This window comes from Eutrigla gurnardus (assembly GCF_963514095.1).
Source record: "Eutrigla gurnardus genome assembly, chromosome: 8".
Classification (NCBI taxonomy): Eukaryota; Metazoa; Chordata; class Actinopteri; order Perciformes; family Triglidae; genus Eutrigla; species Eutrigla gurnardus.
This window is the reverse complement of record NC_139922.1, coordinates 2,714,065-2,735,642: the sequence shown is the minus strand read 5'-3', so window position 1 is coordinate 2,735,642 and position 21,578 is coordinate 2,714,065. Positions and strand designations below refer to the sequence as shown.

Sequence of the window (21,578 nt, the reverse complement as noted above, 5' to 3'; positions counted from 1 at the left end):
ATAATAATACATTATTTAACCCTTAAATGGCAAATTAATCTCCTGATGTTATTTTGGCGGGCGGGGCGTGGTGCCAAATGAGAGGGGCGTGGCATCATGAGTGACAGCATAAAGGGGCGTTCACACCGAACGCGATAGACGCGAATTGAGCGGCGACTCTACATTGAAAATCAATGTAAATGGCGCGATGACACGCGATTCAGGCGGAGGCGACGCGAATGGAGCGTCTGGCGCGATGAGACGCGGCGCGAATGGCGCGAATGGCGCGAATCATTCGCGAATGAAGCGAATGGAGCGTCTGGTGGTACAGACACACCAACTCCGGCAGCGACGGATACGGACGGAACGGACGGCCGAACGCACCGGCGAGTGGGCGATTCTGTGTTCAAGTTGGATCAATTGGATAGACGTCCTGGGAAGTGGGCGGGACTTGAGTTTCGCTCTGCCGTTTCCAACATGGCGGCCGGGCCACAAACGATCTCATTTTACAGTTAAACTACACGCTAAAGCATGTTTCTGAAAACATTTGAGGCGGGAAATGTGTAGTGCAGTAACAGAATCTGGATTCATATTTGATCAACACTGCCTAGTTTGATAGTTTGAACGAAGTTTCTGGAGCCGGCGGCATTGCGTTGGACGGACGTCATTTGCATAAAGTTCAATCTATCGAACTTTATGCAAATTCACATACGGCGACTGGGCCGTCAACTCGACGTGCCGTATCCATCATGCGGAGCTCCTGCTCTACATAGACAATGAATGGGATCCGTTAATTTGACGTCCGTTGCCGGAGTTGGTGTGTCTACCTACACATTTCCCGCCTCAAATGTTTTCAGAAACATGCTTTAGCGTGTAGTTTAACTGTAAAATGAGATCGTTTGTGGCCCGGCCGCCATGTTGGAAACGGCAGAGCGAAACTCAAGTCCCGCCCACTTCGCAGGACGTCTATCCAATTGATCCAACTTGAACACAGACCTGCCCACTCGCCGGTGCGTTCGACGGTCCGTTGCGTCCGTATCCGTCGCTGCCGGAGTTGGCGTGTCTGTACCACGCGATGGCGCGAATGGCGCGTCTGAAGCGACGCGAATAAAGTTGAAAATATTGAACTTTTCAGGCGGCATCGCGCCGCGACATCCAATCAGCGACGAGTTCAAGCCGACAGACAGATGAGCTGACAGACAGATGAGCTGTTTTTAGCTGTTTTTAGTCATTTGCTTCGTCATCTCTTGAGGAAGCTTTATTTCTTTGGGTTTTTGGGGGGATTTGGTTTGTTAATTCCTGGTGGATTCAAATGTCTAAATATTGACACAGACCAATAAGCTGTCATTAAGCTTGCAAATAAATCAGCCAGGCGGATATATAAGCTGACATTATCTTATATCAGTATTTGTGTTTGTATCAACTGATAAGTAACAATACATGTCAAAGATATGTTTGAGCTCATTCCCAAACAACCCGACTCGGGAAGACCGGACCCCGGAGCGACGGGGGCCGTTACCGGCCTCACACCGTCCACGGGCTGAGCCTCGATCAGAAGGAGGCCCCCGAGCGACACCGGGCAAGCGGTCTTCCGTAGGCCTACGCCACATTTCCCACGTCCGCCCGCCCGTCGGACGGGGATTCAGCGCTGGGCTCTTCCCTCTTCGCTCGCCGCTACTGAGGGAATCCTAGATAGTTTATTTTCCTCCGCTTAGTAATATGCTTAAATTCAGCGGGTTGTCTCGTCTGATCTGAGGTCGTAGTCGAATGTGGCCCCGACTCTCCCTGGGGAGAGGTGCGAGGGACGTGGCTCCCGGAGGAGGCTCACGGACTCTGGCATCGGGTAACCCGAGGCGGAGGAGGAGGGTCCGCCGACGTGACCCGCCGGCTCCCCGCCGGCGCTGCCCTCGTTTCCCCCACTAGAGCAGCACCGGTTCAAAAATTAGCGTCATGCGCGAATGACGCGAATGAAGCGAATGACGCGAATGAAGCGAATAGTCCAAAATGATCAAGCGGCGCGATACACGCGTGCGATTGTATTCGCGTCTATCGCGTCCGGTGTGAACGCCACATAAGTAGTAGATACGGTGGGAAATGATCAATCATCAATCATGCTGGTTCATAACTAAGTTATTGATAAGGCTGAGTCCAATCATCATACAGACGTGAACAAAGAAACAGCTTCAAGGCAACATGCTTGAGGAAGGAGGTCCAACCCACAAACACTGACACAGTGAGAGTGAGACAGGTTGTAGGACAGCCAGGACAGGAATGTTTAATGATGTTACCGATACAAAGACCTTATATATAAACATATCCCTGTTCAAAATATAAAACCACTGCACTTGAATGCCCCATGGGTGATCACATGATGTGTCACCTCTATGGTGACCTTCCAGTGGGGACTTTGGGGGAGATAGGAGGGATCCTGACCCAGGATGCTTTTATTTTGGTGCTTTTGTAAATACACTCTGATTTTACGTTGAAGGTAGCCTACATGTCAATCATTGACAGATGTAAATTACTTTAATGATGAATATGATGTTTAAAATATTAGTGTGCTTCAGTCCTAATACATGTGGGCGACCAGACAAACCGGTGTGTACTTCCTGTTGTTGTTGCTTAGTCACGAAGACCCCAGAACCAGTTACAGTAGAACCTGGCAAAAGATGCAAACGTCCTTTTATGTTCTATGTCGTCTTTCCTGGACCTGGACTTTATTTGTCTTCCATGTTGACTGTTGCTTCAACACTTGTTGTCGGTTCATCAGATCTGCAGCACCACTTTGGGGATGGGCAGAACTAACCCCAGCAACAGACTTGCCACGTCCTCGGGAGGTTTTTGCTCTTTGCCCTGAATCCCCGTCGTCTGGAATCAGACAGATGTTCCAGAACCCCATCATGGTGGCCTCGCCCGCAATACTCTCTTTGAAAATACTAATCAGAAATAGATAACTAATATTTTGTCACCACCAACAATAAATAAGTACATGATCAAACGAGCCGATTTCTAAAGAAATACAGAAATTACATTTCACTTCATATTTCTTTCATGAATGTTTTCATATGAAACATTTTGGGCTTGATAAGGAATATCTATTAATATGAAGATTAATTTCCATGCATTTAAATGTGTTCTTTTATGACAAACACCAGTTCAAGACTGAGACAAGACATTACTTTTAAAAATATAAAAACATAGTCATCATGCCCAGGATCAATCAGGCCCAGGATCGATCAGGTCTGGAATACCGGTTTTATGCCCTCCAGGTCCTTTATTTTCTTTCATCGTGTTTATTAAAGTTTCTTCTTGAGGAACTCAGACTTAGTACAGACTCTTGGGGCATCAAGTTGGTCTTTATTATGTCATTTAAATAAATGGCCCTTGAAAAAAAAGGTTGCCGCTCACTGTCCTGCAGCGCCCCCTGGAGGCAGGAAGCCAGTCGGCCCTATAAGGAGCCGAGCCCTCCAGGAAGGGTGTTGGCTTCACTGCGTCTCCATGTTACTTCACACTGAACGCTTTTACTGCTCATTATTATGAGTATTATTAATAACACAGGTGTCAGGTGTTGGAATATCAAGTTTGTCAGATTCATAATAACACCGAAGTTTTAGGACATAAAACAAACAGCCATTTGATTGACAGAAAAATACTTAGACAACTTTATTGTGTATCAAAATACTGTCTTACAAACACTTTAAAGCCTTTTATTAAGGACAAGATTCTTTTTTTATTCTGAAAGATATCACTATGCACAAAGCCAGCAGGGGGGGGGGGGGGGCAGAAAACCAAGGAAACAGCTGTTCTCTTTGGGTTTTTCAGGACGAACCACAACATCTTCTTCAGCCCTTCTGTCAGCAACTTTAGAAACTTCCCTTTTTAAACCTTTTAATAAATGTGAAAACGCCTCCACCACGTTATTCTGGATCAGGATCAGACTGAGGAACACGCGGGTCACATGTGAAACACAGCGGCGGTGTTGCGAGAGCGTGAGACAAACCACCAGAAGCTGCTGTGAGAGGTTCTCCTGCTCGGAGGACCGGGGGCGCCGGAACACGGAGCAGCAGGTGCGACCGGGTCAGGGAACCGGCACCATGAAGACCACGTGCTGGACTGAACCAGAGCCAGGTGGTTAGAAGCAACGGCTCCATCTGACTTCTCTACAATGAAAGGCGTTACAGCGTGGACGCAGGTCAGGAGGTCACCGTACTTCTAACGCTCGCTGGTTCGAGTCCTGTAATCGTTCACATGTAGCTGAATCCATTATCTGTGTTGCTCCTCTGGTGTGAGCGGTATCACTGAGCTAGCCCACTGAGCTAGCCCGTCACCATACACCAGCTCACACAAACCTGCTAACATCCACTTGAGTCCAAGACTGGAAATGTAACGATAAGAGTCTGGCTTATCATAGTGAAAAGGTGCTTCTTCCTCCCTAAATGACGAGTACTGAACGAGGCGATGAGAATAAAACCGGGAGGGGAGCGATGAGGGGGAAGACGTGTCTGTGTGTTCATCTTTGGGAGATTCTGGGTTTTAAAAGAGGAATCTGGCTGAAGGTTAACACTGATGTGAGAGTTTGATTCTAGTTGGTTAAATAGTTAAAGCACACAGGAAGAGAGCCAGAGATGTTGGAACATGGAGGTTGTAAACAGCGATGGTGGTACTAGACAGAAGACAGTGGTAAAGTGTTAGACAGTGATGTGGTAGGGGCTGCCGGGGATGTGGTCCTCCCCCCACTTCACCACCAGGACATACTCGCCCTTCTCCTTCAGCTGGTAGCTCACGTTGTACATGCGGCTGCCAAGATGCTTCACCAGGATTTCTTCACAGGGGACCTTGGGTCCGTCCACCCCAACCAGGAGCATGTTACGACCTGAGGACGGAGACACCACGTCAGTTTCAGACCCACCGTTACCTCAACGCCACTACTTCTTCTTCTGTCCACTAGATGGCATCCTTTCTGGTGGGGTCATGGGTCAAGAGTTTCAAACTGGTTGAAACTTCAGAAAGAAGAAGTTCCTCCCATGTTCTGTTTGTTTGTCAAGGACCCCTAAATGGATCCAGATGCAGTCATGGTCCCTGCAGAGAACTCCATCTTAAAACATGTTGCTAGTTAGGAGCCAGAGGAGGATGTTATAGATGTTATAAATGTTATAGATGTCAGTTGCAGCAGAGGAAGGAGGAAGTGAAATCACAACAGTCTCTTATGACTCACTGCCCCAGGGAATTCAAAAGTGCAACTAAACTCCCCACATTTCTGGGGACCCTGTGGAACTCCCTCACATACCACAGAGGGTCCCTGGACCCCTGGTTGCCGGATGCCCTTTTCCCAGCAGACGTGTCAGGACAATGACTCCGGCCCCGTTCCATTTATGTAGACCAGGACCCTTGAGCTGTGCATGCTGGCTCTTGGGAATGACCAGTGCAGCTGATGCAGAGTGAACCCGCTGTTAGTGGGTTTGTCTCGCAGAGGTGAAAACCCCATAAAAACATGTTACCATGGCGATCATACACACCTGCTTTGCTGCAGTCTACGGTGAAGCTGTTCTTCTGGCCGATGAAGCCCTTGGTCAGGCCCAGGCCCTTGGCCGCCACCTTGCTGGCGTCGGACTGGGCAGGGGCCGCCTGCTGAGAACAGCTGATGGCACGGGTCACGGGGTCCACCATGACAGAAGAGGTTTCATGCATACTGTGGCTGGGCACGAGCTTGGAGCCTGGAAGGTGGAGACCACCTGTCAGTTAATCCACATTCAGTTTGAGCCGGTCTGCTGAAGGAAGATTCCTCACCTGTGATCTTGGCCTTGAAGGGGCTCCCTACGATGTGGTATGGACCGCCGTACTTGATGGAGATCAGATAGTTGCCAGGAGCCATGGGGGTGTAAGTGACTCTGTAGCCCTCAGGGCACTCCACGCAGTCCATCTTCACCTTGGAGGGTCCATCGATGGTCACAGCCAGAGCACCAGGACCAGCTTTGCTCGTGTTCACCACAAACTCGCATGCGGTTCCTGGAGGCCAGCAGACAGAAAGAGGGGGGGGTGAGGTGAAGAGGTGACAGATGTGAACATGGTGGTCTTGTGGACGGGCAGTGTGTTACCTGTAGTGCCTCCCTCCAGTCCTGCCCCGTAGGCCGAGACCATCCCCGGGTCTCCAGCCTGACCCGTCTCTCCTACCCGGATCTTGAAGGGACTACCAGGGATGTGACTTCCATTGAACTTCACATCGATAAGATAGAGGCCGTTCTCCCTGGGGATGAACCGAACTGCGTACTTATCTAGAAAACAGAGAGGACACATGAAGACGTGTCTTCTGTCCAGCAGCATCAGACAGTCTGGTCTAGGTCTGGTTCGGGTGTTACCTTGGTCGATCTCTGTGACGCAGCATTCCTCCAGGGCTCCAGACGGGCTGTGGACCTTAGCGTCAATCGCACCCTTCGCCCCGTTCAGGCTGACGGCGAACGACGCCGGCTGGTTCACCTTCAAACCAGACTCCTGCTCGACAACACAGACTCACACACTCAACACTGTGTCTCCACAACTAAACACCAACCAACAGAACCTGCTGATTCTGTTACAGTCTGATTCATAGTCAGGATACACCGATGCTCCTCAAATTCCTAAGATACAACCTCACTGATACCGCTATGGCAACGTGACGTTAAAGTGGCAGTCCGTAACATTTTCATCTATGTAATTGTCTTTTTAGTTCCTATCTATCAAAGAGTGAGTTAAAACAATGGTGGTTGATCATGTGACCACTAATGAAAGTGCTTGTTGCTACTTTGATCCTATTTCTCCCACTAAACTCTAAATGAGTTTAATCTTTTTCCGTCAGTCAGCAGCAGTTGGTCTGCAGGTGGAGCTACTCACCGAAGTATGCTGTGTTAACTTGGAATCAGAAATTGGTAACTTCCAGCTGCTGAGTCAGGCTCCCTCTAGTCTAAAGTGTGTGACCAGGTACATTTCATTACTGCTGACTCACAATGGAGGATCAACAGGCAGAGAAAGAAGACCATTCAACTTCCAGTCCAAGAAAAAGAAACAACAAACTAATGGAAGTGAAGAAGGAAAGTCATCAAGAAGCAAAGTGACGCCAACGAGGGAAAACCACAGACCTCCTTTCAGTGTGGAGCATTTGAAGGCATCACGCAGATGAGAGACAGTCCACACTGTTAGTGAGGGAGATGAGTCCCAGAGGCTCGCCTGCGGTTCCATCTACCGCCACAGAGGCCGCTAGAAGCAACGCATCTCAAATCTTACCGACTGCCACTTTAACCTCTCACCATGGAGCCTAATAAGCCGCCCAGCTGCAACAATAACCTGATGAACAAACATTACAAGTGACACATTAAATTAAATATTAAGGGACAACTGCAGATTCTAGACAGTTGCAGCCTGTTTATGATCTAATTTCACCCAACCTTAAGGTGGCGCAATGTAGCATTAACATTAGATCAAACATCGTGGCCTCCGCAGGAGCACCTCAAACATCATGAGTCAGCAAAGCTAATCGCTAAAGACCCTCGTTCTAGCACCACAGTCCGTGGAGCTGCTCCTTCTTTTCCTCTTTTCAAAGTTATTGTTAGAACTGTGACAGTTTTATGAAGTACTCATATCAGTAACAACTGAAATGTAAGTACTTGTGGTATTGGTGCATCCCTAGCTAATAGCATGCGCTAGCATCTAGCTTACCTGAGGTTGCTAACAAGGCTAAAGAGGAGGGCTGAGCAGTGAGGAGGACAGACAGACAGACAGACAGACAGACAGACAGACAGACAGACAGACAGACAGATAGATAGATAGATAGATAGATAGATAGATAGATAGATAGATAGATAGATAGATAGATAGATAGATAGATAGATAGATAGATAGATAGATAGATAGATGTGAGTGTGTTTATGATTATTTTTAGGATTATGTTGATGTTTTTGTGGAGGGTCCGTCTGATGCAGGTGGAGAGATGCGTGTTCATGTGTGAAAGGTTTCATCATGTCATATCTGCGATGAGATGATTATAAGAAAGTGAGTGAGAAGAGAGACAGAGAGGAAGAAGCCCATGTCAGACCTCTTTAACCCTTTAGCGGCCTGTATCACGTTAGCGGTGGGAGGCTGTTGGCAGCCTTTAGAATGAGGCACGAGAAACACACACAGTCCCTCTCGTATCCCAGAAGCCTTCACTGCCTAACGATGCAGCAGCAGCAGCAGCTACCAAAACCAGAACCACTCTCCAAGTGTTGTTGTCCAAGTGTTCATGGTATTCTGTCCACACCCGGACAAAACGCGGAACTACGATATGCTGCTGCTGCATTGTGGGTAGCGCACTGCGGCCTGGCGTGTGTGTGTCTCAGAGCCTCACCTGAAGACTGGCAACAGTGAGGCGTCGGGCATCATCGGAGGGCGACGCCACAGGGACGATGAAGGGGCTGTCGGGGATGTGCTCCTCATTGAACCGGATCGACACCTCGTAGTCTCCTGTGGGAGGACAGAGGTCAAAGGTCACTACAACGACCACATGGGGAGGAAGAGCTACAGAGGACTGCGGCTCCACACATAGGGTGCAGTCGAATAGTCTTTTTTGCTTAGGAAGGTTCCTAACTGAAGAAGTGACCCGGAAGTAAACAAGTGGCCGCCATGATAAGAGCTGTTCGAATTCTCTAAATGCAAAGGAAAGGAGCTCTAATGCTTCCTTTCAGAGCTCCTTTAGCATAGGATGCAACGGACCTTCCTATGCGATAGGAAAGGAGATTACGCCGACCCACAATTCTTTGCAAGAGCAACATTTAAAGTGCCGCACACCTCGGCCGTTAATGAAAACAAACGATATGTGCATTTACATATTTAACAATGACTTTCATGCAAACATATAGTAATTGGAATAGTGATAATAAATGTGTGTGGACAGTGATAATAATTGAATGTTTTTTTTAAATTTTATTTCAATCATGTTCCAAATGTTTGACAAAAACGAAACTAAAACCACAAATGAAAAGTAAATAATACAACGGTCAAACAGAAAGGAGGAGCTGCTGGACCCGAAGCCGGTCAGTGAACCAGCTGTTGATAAAACCAACATGTGGAGAAGTGGACGATGCGCTTTTTGTAGTCCATTATTGTAGTTTCTCCAGTGCAGACGCACGTCAATCGCCGGTGCCGATCATCAGCTGTCAATCATCAGCGGCCGCGTTATAATGACGTAGCTTAGTGAAAGTCCGGTCGGATTCTCTGAGCACCACGGTCGACTATTCCTAAGTCCTTTTGTGTTCTTTTATCGCCTTTCCTTAACCCTGTGACGTTTTCCCCAGAGGTCAAGGAATAGGAGATAGGAATAGGAGTTAGGACCTTATTTTTTTACTATTCGACTGCACCCATAGTGATTAAAGGACGGCTGTCATGACATCATATATAATATATATTATATATAATATATAATATATATGATGCTAGGTTTCGTATTCGGCCACAAAAAAGTTGCTCGCTAGCGCCACCTAGCGTGAGCATTTGCCAGCCCCGCCACACCGTAACTCCGATTGACATGAAATTTTGCACACATATGCGGGTGAGTGTCCTCTTGGAGTACAAAAGTCCACTGAGCAAGATCTTCCGCCATCTTGGATTTTATGAAAACACGATTTTGCTCATTTCTCCGACACCGTTGATCCGATTTGGATGAAATTTGGTGTTCGTACTCATTAGACCTAGCTGGGGTTTTGAAAATATGGTTTTATTCATAAGATATCGACAAATGAACATAAGAGGGTTGTGGCTCCAAAAAGCAATAAGCATAACTCCACAACCTTTGGGCCAATCAGCATGAAACTCGAAAGCTATGTTGACATAGCTTCAAAGAACATACATGTCAATTTTCATTATAATTGAGTAATCTGGGGCGCTTCCAAAAATAAAATAAAATAATAAAATCTGCATTTTTGGCCATTTTTAGCCATTCACAGGGGTTGTACTTGATCTATTTTGGACTACACCGGTGATCCGATTGATACCAATGTTGGTTATCTGGTTGGAAAGGCCTCAAGGACACAAAGTTATCCAAAGATGTCCAGAATATTAAGGGGCGTGGCCAGGGCGACGCCATGACTGCGCTACTATTTTGAACCTTCACCAAAGGCATCAAAGCTGTTATAACTTCAGCGTTTCTTCTCTGATCGGTCCCACCCTGAACACGTCTGCACTGCAATATTGACTCACAGTCAGAGCGCCACCTAATGGCGACAGGAAATGTGACAGATTTCATGGCCTTGTTCTGAGTAACAGCCCCCCCTTTAGGTTGGGCGCACATGCACAAAATATTTTTTCCTAGATAGACCTGGAGATGTACAAAAAAGCCTCTTGGACCTACCGCCTAAAGTCAACAGGAAGTGAGCAAAAAGATGTTTTTAACCACCATCAGCTCTGTGACTGTAAATACTTGGGAGGAGAAGGAGAAACACTAAGGGACTCCGAGAGATGTCAGGAAGGCATGGAGAAGATGTGACCTCTGTCACTGTTTAACACCAGATCAACACATGAAACTTTCCACACCTGCCAATGACTTTATACATTGTCTGATCAGGTCCAAACTTCACACCTTCACACTCAGACAGCTGTCAGTTGAACCTTCGCCTTAAACATCAAAACTATTATAACTTCAGTGTTGCTTCTGTGATCTGCTCCAAAGTTTCCATACTTGATTAGAGTCCCACCCTGAACACGTCTGCACTGTAATATTGACTCACAGTCAGAGCGCCACCTACTGGCGACAGGAAATGTCACTGATTTTGTGACTTTTTCCAAGTAAAAGCCACACCTGATTAATTCCTCTCATTTCAGCCTGCAGAGAGGACACAGGGGGAGGAGGAGGGAGAGATCAATGAAACTTTCCACACCTGCTAAGGATTTTATTGTCTCATCTGCTCCACACTTTGCATGCACCTCAGACAGCAGTCAGGGAGATGGATGGCTTTGAATGTCGATTGCTTGTGTCTAAACTTGTGCCACGAGGAGGCGGCCGCAGCACAGGTAGGCGGCTGCGACACTGCCGTGTGACCACAGGCACTCCACAACCGCATATTATATATTATTGTTGGTACCAGCATACTAAGCACAAGTCAGGAAGTGAAAACACAAAGGATTTAGTTATAAAAATAAAGAAATAGATTTTTTTCTTGCAAAAATATGATTGAGGATGTTAAACTCATCTCTCACCGGGCTCCTGGACGATGTAGGACACTCCACTGGAGCCGTCCTTGCGGTCCTCGAAGGCGATTTCCGCCTTGCTCGGCCCCTCCACAGCGATACTGAGACCTCCGGCCCCAGCCTCCCTGGTCCAGATGCTGAACTCGGCTACACACAACACAGGGGCCACAACAGAGTGAGGGGATCTGAAGAATAATAGACATCATCTAACACACAACACAGGGGCCACAACAGTCATGGGACCTGAACTTTCCGGACACCAACCTGGTACTCCAGCCTCAGCTCTCTCCAGGCCCGGCCCTCCGGCACGGACCTTGTGAGCCCCGCCCTCTCCCAGGGGCCCAACAGTGAACTGGAAGGGGCTGCCAGGCACGTGCACGCCGTTGTATTTGACACACACGGTGTGCACACCGGTCTCCGTGGGGACGAAGCGGATGCAGTAGGTGTTGTTGTCCCCCTCCATGATGTCGGCCTTGTGGACCTGACCCGAGGGGCTGGTGACCTGGGCCGTCATGTCAGCGATGCTGATCTCTGAGTGCAGAAGAACCTCGTTATTTCATCTGTTGTCTGAAGGCAGAACTGGTACCGGTCCCATGTCTGCACTAGACTGGTACCGGTCCCGTGTCTGCAATAGACTGGTACCGGTCCCGTGTCTGCACTAGACTGGTACCGGTCCCTTCCTCCGGGACTTGGGACCAGTGATGAGCACGAAACTCTGGGAGGTTACCAACGGACACGGCACTAGTGAACGAGTCGTTTCTGTGACGGTTGCATCTAACACTAACATTATGACATCATCATTACCTGGGATCTTGAGGCTGAGGTCACACTGGCTGCCAACGTTAGCGACTGATGCTGCTCTTCTCTTCCTGGTGATGCTCTCCTTCATCCTCCCCTCCCCCGTCACCTTCACTGTGAATGCACTACCTACACACACATACACACACACACACACACACATGATTCAGTCCAACATCACTCTGCATCCATGTAGTTGTACGAAACGACCTCCGACCCCAGAATGTGCAGTGAAAAGGTACTTTGAGGAAATCAACGCCTGTGATCTCATAGCAACGTGGCCTATACCATCATCGCTTAGTGTTTAGTGTTGTGTTTGTGTTCTGACCTCCAATCTCTCCTAAAAGGGACCCTTCAGATATTTGAGACGCTTCAAATATATAATTTCAGAATTGAAGGTAATTTCTCATCTTGAAGTTTTAATTGTAGTAGGTGTTAAACTCCAAGCTGAGTTAGAAACATCTCCCCTCAGGATTCACTTCAGCTGGCTTACAGATGGTTTGGGCTTCTGACTTGCCTAGCATGTGGACAGGAAGTCAAGAATACCGCCTCCTGACGGATCGCACCTGGCACATGTTGGTCAGCGAACTTGATGTTGATGATGTAATTTCCTGGTTCCGTGGGGCAGTAGGTGACCTTACAGGTGCCGTCCTCCTGGTCCTCGGTGTTGATGTCCACCTTACTGGGGCCCTCGATGGACAGGCTCAGGCCGCCGTAGCCTGCATGGACGGAGGACGCGTGAGACGGCGGGAGAAAGTAACACGGAACAAAGAACCACACGGCGTTTCATCGGGCACGTACCTGCGTCACGAGTGTCGATGATGAACTCAGCGGGCTCAAAGGTCCTGGCCTCGCTCAAGCCAGGTCCACTCACGTGCACGCGGCTGGCATCGCCGATCTCTGATTGGTTGATCATGACGGAGATGGGGCTGCTGGGAATATGGCGACCGTTCTTCTTGATGTTCACTAAGTGCTCTCCGATCTCCTTCGGGACAAAGGAGATACCTGTGACGGACAAACGCATGAAAGCAGCAAGCGGAGGGTTAAAAGGAGGCGGCAGCGACAGCGGAGGCTCATCGGCCATCACACACACGCACCAACATGGCCGTTACGCAGCATCTTCAGCAGGCAGGGCTCCTCGCGGCCCGAGGGCGTGGTCAGCGAGGCGGTCAGCTGGCTGAGGTCAAACTCTCCGATGTCCAGGGGGATGTCTGCAGCGGAGCCCACCTTCAGGTGGGACATCCTCATGGAGTCGTCACCTGAGGACACAGTCAACGGAGAGGAGGTAGTACAGAGAGGCCAAGCCCTGCCCCCCTCTACCCCCCATGTAAGGTAGTACAGAGGTGGTAGAGGCCAAGCCCTGCCCCCCTCTACCCCCCATGTAAGGTAGTACAGAGGCCAAGCCCTGCTACCCACTCTGCCCCCATGGAAGGTAGTATGGTGATTGACGGGTCTAGAGGGATGAAACGATGACACAGTGGATGCAAACTGCAACATGATTGGTTGGTGGAGGGATACAGCAGTGAGGCGGTTGTTCTAGTTCCTCTGATGAAAGCAGTAGAGGTGAAACGCTGCCCCCTACAAGTTCAGAGCATGTGAAGATGAATCCTCGCGTAGAGGGGGATCTTACCGGTGATCCTGGCGGAGAAGGGGCTGCCGGGGATGTGCTTGTCGTTGTATTTGACCAGGATGCTGTAGTCTCCGGGCAGGACGGGCAGGTAGGACACGGTGCAGGTCCCGTCCTGGTTGTCAAGGCAGCTGATGTCTGCCTTGGAGGGACCCTCAATGGCCAAAGACAGACCCCCTACAAGGACATGACGGGTTATCTGCTGATATTTGTTAGTCTGTGTAATGAGCAGGTTTATAATATCACGAAAGACAACGTACCCTCCCCGGCATCTTTAGTGTTCACAGTGAAGACCGCCGGCTTGTTGACGGTCCCGTGGATCAGACCCGGTCCATAGGCGCTCACGTTCCCACTGTTCATGTAGTCCACGAAGAACTGTAGGGGACTTCCTGTGAGGAGACACCAGAGAGGACGGATGAGATCCTCAAAGGATGCACATCCCTGAGAGCGGGTGTGAGGTGGGTGAGAGGCGGAGTCGTACCGGGGATGTGGATGCCGTCGTACTTGATGTCCATCTCGTGCAGGCCAGCCTCGGTGGGAGCATACTTCACGGTCACGGTGCCGTCCTTGTTGTCTGTGATGTCGGGCTTCGCCACTTTGCCCGACGGCATCCGGACCTCGCCTTCAGCAGAGAAACACAGACGTGAAAGGTCGGCAGCGATGCAGGCTCCGTGTGTGGAGATGTTAGTGTGCAACTCATTAGTGGGGGCAAGTCAACATGTCTGCCCCCGAACGCACCACGACACTTTGATGACTGTTGTGACCATTATGAATATCCAACAATCATATGATGTCGTTGACAGAGAGAGAGACCAACGAGAGAGAGAGAGAGAGAGAGAGAGAGAGAGAGAGAGAGACACACACATAGGGCAGTGATCAGCTGTGATCCAGATCAATGGGACCAACTTAACCTTTTATCTGTGATGTTTGCTTGACAGGATACAGAATGTATCAAACAGGAAGTAGGAAACTTTACAGTGATCTCCTTATTTAGGATGTTTATGGAAAAGTTGTGATTGGACTAAATTGCAAGCTCACACATTATTGACAGGAATTGTTTGAATTTGCATCAACTGCTGCGAAGGCAGCATCTGGACTTCCTGGTGAACCTACCGGTGATCTCGCCCTTCTGGATGGTGAATGGGATGACAAGGTCAAACGGTCTCAGCCCCGCCACATCCAGACCATTCATTCCCATCGGCCTGTCCGTTGCCTGGGAGACAAGAGATCAGAGGTCAGACACGGCGTCCTTGTAGAGGCCGTGATTACAGTGAATGAACACAGCGCAGGACAGAGGGGTCAACGTTCCCGAGTACCAACAAACAGCTGTGATGATGATCGAGGTCAGGAGGACGAGATGAGGACAAGCGCCGGGCCGGTGAGGGAGACAAACAAAGCACAGGTAGCCATTTTGCAACATGTGGAGCAGCTGACAAACCCACATGGACCTTTCCCCAAAATGGCTTGTTGACATGGAGCTACAGACGAGCACAATGACTCATGGGACATCCAAAATTGCAAGGTTTGCCATATTGCTGAATACAAACTGTGTGCACACGTTTTAGACATACGGGAGGAAAATATGAATATCATGCAGCTCTGTTGTCCATGTTTAAGCAATCCTGTTTAAGAGAGAAAATAGTCCCTCAGGTAAAACACCTGCAAGGAGAGACAGCAGACACTGATGCAGGCGGAGGAAGGAGGAAGAGAAGAAGAGGAGGAAGAGAAGAGGAAGTAGAAGAAGAAGAAGAGGAAGAAGAAAAAGGAGAAGAGGAGGAAGAGGAAGAAGAAGAAAAGAAGAGGAAGAAAGGAGGAGGAGGAGGAGGCGGAGGTTGGTCGGTACCCAGGGCTGTTGAGCGTAGTACTGCGGCATTTGGCTCTGCTGCAGGAGCTGGTCTGATGGCGCTCCTTCCAGTGCCTGGGGGGGGGGGGGGGGACAAAACAGTCAGAACAAGTCCAAACTGTCTGGTGCAACCAGGAGCCAATCACAAAGCTTCTGTAGGAAGAAACAGCGTCAGGGAGCTTTGTTGACCGGACCTCTTAGTTGTTGATCTCTGCCTGCTGATTGGTAGGTTCAGTGATTATTGACGAGTGATTCGTTCCGGTAGGTTCAGTGATTATTGACGAGCACGGAAACACGCTCCACTTACCGTGACTTGAAAGGGACTGTTGGGGATGTGCTCCCCTCCAAACCGGACGCAGATCACATACTCGCCAGGCTGCGGCGCCGTGTAGAAGATGTCGAATGTGCCATCCTCATTTTCAACAACGTCCACGTCCAGCTCCGCCCCCTCAGGCGTGCACACACTGCACGTCACCTTGCCTTTCCCAGCAGCCTTGGCGTCCACCGTGATGACTGTCTGTTCGCCGATCTGGATGGTCGGGCCAACGCCGGCGCCTTGAGGGTGAGACGGGTCAGCGGTGAGACACGTTACTTCTGGTCTCAAAGACGAACAACATTCAGCATGCACATTCCACCACAGGAGACCCGAACACCGCGGGACCAGGTCTAGTCATGTTAAACCACCAGCTGGTACGGTGTTATCAGACAGTCCCCCATGTAGAACTGAAAGCTGGATTAGCCATTCCACCATGCCTTCCTACCTATCGGTTAGTCCGTTAGTCTGAGGACACTCACTTGTGGGAGAGAAAGAACTATGAGAAGTAAGAGAGGAGACATGAGGCTGAAAGCTGGTGCCACTATCCTCCATGCTGACAGGAAGGTAAGAAGGTCGTTCAGAAGGCTTACCTAAACCATGACCGCCGATTGAGACTGATAGTAGGTGAGAAGCAGGAGAGCGAGGAGGAAACACAAAAGTGACAAATAACAGACAGTCAGGTGGGAGTGGGGGGGTGGGAGGCAATAACTGTGCTCCATGAGAACAAACGGTGGTGTGAAGCAGGGGGTGTGTGTGTATGAGTGTGTGTGTGTGTGTGTGTCTAAGTGTGTGTGTGTGTGTGTCTAAGTGTGTGTGTGTGTGTGTGTGTATAGCTGAGGAGCACAGCGTGAGGAACACAACATAACAATGAATGAAACATTAGATATGAAACTTTAAAAGGCTAATATACAGTGTACATGTGCACAACCACACACACACAAAACATCGATGTGGGTTTTCTTTTAAGATGACACTCTGATGCTAAATGTGAAGCTAGAGCCACTTAGCTTAGCATAGCGAGTGAAAAACAACGCGTCGTGGTTTCCGTTTGGATTAAAAAAACGAGACGTAAAGGCTAGCTGTTTCCCTTTGGTTCCGGTCTTTATGCTACACTAAGCTATCCATCCACAGCTTCATATTTCATGGTATCAATCTTCTCTCTGCTGGAACGAGCTTGAATGTCAACCTGTGAATGCTTTAGGGCGTGGCTACCTGGTGATTGACAGCTCTCTGCATGCCGTCATTCAGTGTTCGGCTGCCTCGTCACCAAAGTTAGCATCCAGTTAACAGGAATGACAGACTTCTAATCAAGCTAGGCATCCTGTACCAACATTAGTTGGTCACTTAGCGTTTGCTATGCTATGGTTGCTCATAGCGACGGCAGCTGTCCTCATTGAAACTTCAATCCATCATAAATCCAGTTGTGTTTATTATCTACGCCAAACAATTACTGAAGTCACAACCAGCTGAATGTCACCAGTGAACAGGGTCACAACGGTTCAGAGCAACAGGTGTTCCAGTTGAACCATTGTGATCCTGTCTGATTCTGGAGAACTTGAGTCCATTTAGAAGCTGATGACGGTTTAAATTCAGTGTTTAAAGCTTCTAAGGGACCGTTGGTATTTATGGAATGGACCACCGGAGGAAAATGGGGGGGGGGGGGGGGGTCATGTCTTAATATTCTTTGTTGAGGGGTGGGTCTGGATGTCTGCAGCAAAGCAGCACTAACGACCTGCTCACGCAACATGTGATGCTGTCAACTGTAACAGTAACTCTTGTATGAGCTCATCGTTAAAACATGAAAACAAGTGTACGCACCTGTGACGGTGCACTTGCTGGCGTCTCCGGAGGGCAGGGCCCTGATCCGGTAGGGCGAGTACGGGATCTCATCCCCTCCGTACTTAATCAGGATGGTGTATCTGCCCGTCATGTCCGGCACATAGGACACCAGGTAGGTCCCGTCGTGGTTGTCACGGATATTGGCCTTCTTGGGCTTCCCCTCTGGGTCCTGCAGGGGTCCAAGGGGACCAAGGTTTCAAAACCACTTACCAAAGGTATCTGTTTCTCTCTTGATTGTGTGACTAACGTGCGAGAGCTTACAGTGATCTGCACGGCCAGCAGCCCCTCGCCGGCATCTTTGGCATCAATGGTGAATTCGACGGGCAGAGAGGCAGGCACCCCTGTGGTGTTCAGACCGGGTCCACTGGCTCGCACCTTACTGGCATCGTGGGTGGGCAGCACCTTTACCTTGTAGGGGCTGAGAGAGGGGGAGAGGCTGCGTGAGCACAGACGGAGAGTAACGAGGAACAAATACTTGAGTGCTAGCTGCGTCACGATGGATCCTTCACGGCCCAACGTATCCCAATATTCATTGCGTGCTGGTGACGACTGGATTTTAATCAACATGGCGTCAAAGAGTGGATCAGCAGCAGAATAAACTCTCTCAGCCTGAAATCCACCATGAAGCGTCTCCTCCATCAGGGTATTAAAGAAAAACGTGATCTCTGGCTCCATTTTAGTCAGATATTGTTAGTTACTTCTTCTAAAAACATGCAAAACATAGACAAAGATTTCCATCTTCTGTGGACCAGACCAACTCATTCCAGACCATGAAGGTCTTCACCCTAACCTCCTCCCTTCTGGAAACCACATGAATCACCAAACTGTGACAGATGCTGTGTTTTTGTCTCGTTCATCTGTTTTGTTTCTATTTCAACTGTAAACTCGGATTTCCATGAAAAACCCTCTATGTTTAAAATGTATTATTATTATTATTATTACTATGATTATTGTTGGTGTGTTACCTGCGTGGGATCTCCTCATCATTATACAACACATTGATGGAGTACGGTCCTTCTCTGGTGGGAACATAGTTGACAGTGTGAGTCTGATCTCCGTTATCCAGGACCTCCACGGGCTCCACCACACCTACACACACACACACACACACACACACACACACACACACACACACACACACACACACACACACACACACACACACACACACACACACACACACACACACACACACACACACACACACACACACACACACACACACACACACACACACACACACACACACACACACGCACACACGCACACACAGACACACAGACACACAGACACACAGACACCAAAAACTCAGATATCAGCTGTTTGAATTCTTACTTTTCGTCCCAAAATACAAGCTTGAATCAAGAATAGAGACCCAGAGTCCCACAGAGACACTTACCTTTGGGCCCTTGGACCCGGACCTGCAGGGGGGCGACGCCGGCTTTGGAGGCGTCCACAGTGAAGGCCTGAGGAATGTTGGCTCTGACGTTGGTCCCCAGACCTGGACCCTGGCACTTCACCTTGGTGCTGTCCACCGTGTCACTGACGGGCACCGAGAACGGACTCCCTGCCGAGACCAGCATGGTCCACAGGAGACCAGCAGGTTAGCTACACAGATCAGCATCAAACATATTCATACCGGCAGAGAACCAAGCACCATGATCCTGAAGACCCAGAGCAGTCTCAGTTGCCGTCCACATGATACACAACACAAGAAAAATCCATTTTATGGCATATCAGGCATTCAAACAGTATTCATGGTAAGGAACCAATCCTTTTCCTGTGAATGCAACCAGATCAGTGCTAGACTACCTCAATCACATTTAATTTCTTAAATGCGCTAAACATCATGCCAGGAAACATCTTCTCCTGCGAGGACTGCGTACCTTTGATGGGCTGTCCTCCATAGGTGACGTTGAGGTTGTATGTGCCGGCCTCGTATGGGATGTACTCCACACTGCAGCTGCCATCCTTGTTATCAGTGCAGGACATTTTGGCCTCGGATGGACCCTCCATCGCCAGACCAAGACCACCAGTACCTGCTCCCCTGCAAGGGAAGACAAGGACGTTGAAGAGCAAACACGTACATTTTCCAAGCCCAGGGACTAAGGGTTCACGCCCACTTGGCCCAGGTGATCCGTACTGTGAACCACGATTGTCCCCCATCCCCAGTCCTGGAACTCTATTTTAACCCTGGTTCCTGCAGTCGAAACACAGTGAGTTTGTTCTATGGGCTGAAGTGAATGTTTCGTCCACTTACCTGGTTTCCACGGTGAACTTGTTGGGCTTGTTGGTGATGCCTCCTTTCAGACCAGGACCGTGCACACGAACACGAGCTGGATCGCAGCCTTCAGTGACGCTGACGCGGAACGGACTCTTGGGCACCGGAGAGCCGTCGTAGCAGACCTCCACGCTATGTGGGCCTGAGGCAGACAGGTCAAGACAAGGCTAGATCAGATTAGCACCAGAAAACCCAACAACCAAACCTACCAACTTGAATCCGTTTGAACCCACCCTCCTCGTAGGGAGTGTACTCCACATTGTAGGTTCCATCTCCAAGGTCGGCGATCAGGGCGTCCGTACGGCTGCCAGACGGGTTGCTGATGAGGGTTTTGATGTGGTCCCCTCCGGTCTGCGTGAGAGCACGAGCATCTACGGTGAAGTCTGTGGTCGCCTCGCGGAAAACACCTTCAAACCACAGAGTAGCAACACAGCATGTTGGTGAAATGTGTCCTTGTATACGCTTAGATTAAATGTTCACTACGTCATTTATTCAACAAGGCTTGTGAACAGAAACACTGAGCTTCTACAAAATGTGTTTACAGCACACATGCTGAAAAAAAAAATGAAATAGGAAAGACAAATAATAACACACAACACAGATACATAAGAGATAAAGCAGTAAATAACAGAGTGGGTTGTTTACCTTTGCCCTCCACTCCCGGTCCGAACACACGGACTCCGCTGGCGTCCACCGCCGGCTCCACGTTGAGCCTGGCGGGGAAGTTGGGCACATCCTGGCCCCCGTAGCGGATGGTGAGCGTGTAGGAGCCGGGGTAGAGGGGGATGTAGGTGATGGTGTAGGTCCCATCTCCGTTGTCTTGGATGTGGACCTCGGCCTCGGTGCCACTGTCTGAGATGATCTCGATGGTCAGCTCAGCTGGGCCGGCGTTGGTGCAGTCGACAATGAACTCCCCCTTCTCCCCAACCTTGGCGCGCTCCAGGCCTGGACCAGAGCAGCGCACCTGCAGAGGGCCAAGACATGAATGGCATGTTACATGGCAGTTCAGTAACCGCTACAGTAACCGGTACAGTAACCGTTAAGCAGGGCTGACCTTGGAAGGGTCGGAGACTGGATAAGCTGTGGGATTGAAGGGGGATCCAGGGATCGGCACCCCATCATAGGTCAGTTCCACCTGGTACGGCCCCGCCTCCCGGGGGATGAACTTCACCTGGCTGGTTTCGGGGCTCAGACCCGGCTCCACCTGGAACACGATGAAAAACCCACAAAAATATCACAGATGAATGGTATCATATTAATAACATATTATTAAAAAATAGACTAAAGTGAAAGGAGACCTTGCTGGCCACCGGCTTCCCTGACGGTGCGGTGACCTTGGCTGCAACCTTCCCCTGACCACCAGCACCCTTAGATTTGACGGTGACGTCCTTGTCTTTGCCCACCGTCATCTCTGCAAGGAGACAGAGCGGAAACATATTCACGGTTAGTTGCCATGGTTATGCTTGTCTTTTCTGACTCATCAATGAGACCTGCCTGATCCAAACCTGATTGGATCGATTTTGCGGCTGTAAAATGGTGAATAACTTATTTGATTTCCTATAAAAACTTCAAACTTAAGTCCCGTTATTCTCCCCAGGACTTTTCCTCCTCTATTCCCTTTACTGTCAGACAGGGTCTGATAAGCTGATGGTGTCCTCACCGAGACCCCAACAAGCCAGACCTCAACATGTGGTCCAAAGAGTGA

General features: G+C 49.3%; 1 protein-coding gene across 2 annotated transcripts in view; it reads right to left on the bottom strand.

The window, feature by feature from the left end:
* Window positions 1-3,627: 3,627 nt before the first annotated feature.
* flna (filamin A, alpha (actin binding protein 280)) overlaps window positions 3,628-21,578 on the bottom strand; it is a 60,568-nt gene continuing 42,617 nt past the window's right edge. The window contains exons 21-49 of one of the 2 annotated variants that reach the window (XM_084015354.1): window positions 21,172-21,284; window positions 20,928-21,077; window positions 20,519-20,837; window positions 20,107-20,280; window positions 19,853-20,015; window positions 19,479-19,639; window positions 18,992-19,159; window positions 18,558-18,681; window positions 17,854-18,010; window positions 17,572-17,761; window positions 16,344-16,367; window positions 15,745-15,992; window positions 15,438-15,512; window positions 14,708-14,807; window positions 14,076-14,216; window positions 13,855-13,983; window positions 13,598-13,771; window positions 13,065-13,226; window positions 12,769-12,972; window positions 12,534-12,686; window positions 11,974-12,096; window positions 11,434-11,700; window positions 11,179-11,316; window positions 8,336-8,451; window positions 6,336-6,468; window positions 6,075-6,251; window positions 5,767-5,985; window positions 5,496-5,693; window positions 3,628-4,852 (exon numbers count right to left, since the gene is read on the bottom strand). In XM_084015354.1, coding sequence (XP_083871480.1) covers window positions 4,668-4,852; window positions 5,496-5,693; window positions 5,767-5,985; window positions 6,075-6,251; window positions 6,336-6,468; window positions 8,336-8,451; window positions 11,179-11,316; window positions 11,434-11,700; window positions 11,974-12,096; window positions 12,534-12,686; window positions 12,769-12,972; window positions 13,065-13,226; window positions 13,598-13,771; window positions 13,855-13,983; window positions 14,076-14,216; window positions 14,708-14,807; window positions 15,438-15,512; window positions 15,745-15,992; window positions 16,344-16,367; window positions 17,572-17,761; window positions 17,854-18,010; window positions 18,558-18,681; window positions 18,992-19,159; window positions 19,479-19,639; window positions 19,853-20,015; window positions 20,107-20,280; window positions 20,519-20,837; window positions 20,928-21,077; window positions 21,172-21,284 — 4,685 coding nt within the window. In that variant the 3' untranslated portion in view covers window positions 3,628-4,667. The remainder of the gene's footprint in view (window positions 4,853-5,495; window positions 5,694-5,766; window positions 5,986-6,074; window positions 6,252-6,335; window positions 6,469-8,335; window positions 8,452-11,178; window positions 11,317-11,433; window positions 11,701-11,973; window positions 12,097-12,533; window positions 12,687-12,768; window positions 12,973-13,064; window positions 13,227-13,597; window positions 13,772-13,854; window positions 13,984-14,075; window positions 14,217-14,707; window positions 14,808-15,437; window positions 15,513-15,744; window positions 15,993-16,343; window positions 16,368-17,571; window positions 17,762-17,853; window positions 18,011-18,557; window positions 18,682-18,991; window positions 19,160-19,478; window positions 19,640-19,852; window positions 20,016-20,106; window positions 20,281-20,518; window positions 20,838-20,927; window positions 21,078-21,171; window positions 21,285-21,578) is intronic. The other variant, XM_084015355.1, reaches the window with a different exon arrangement.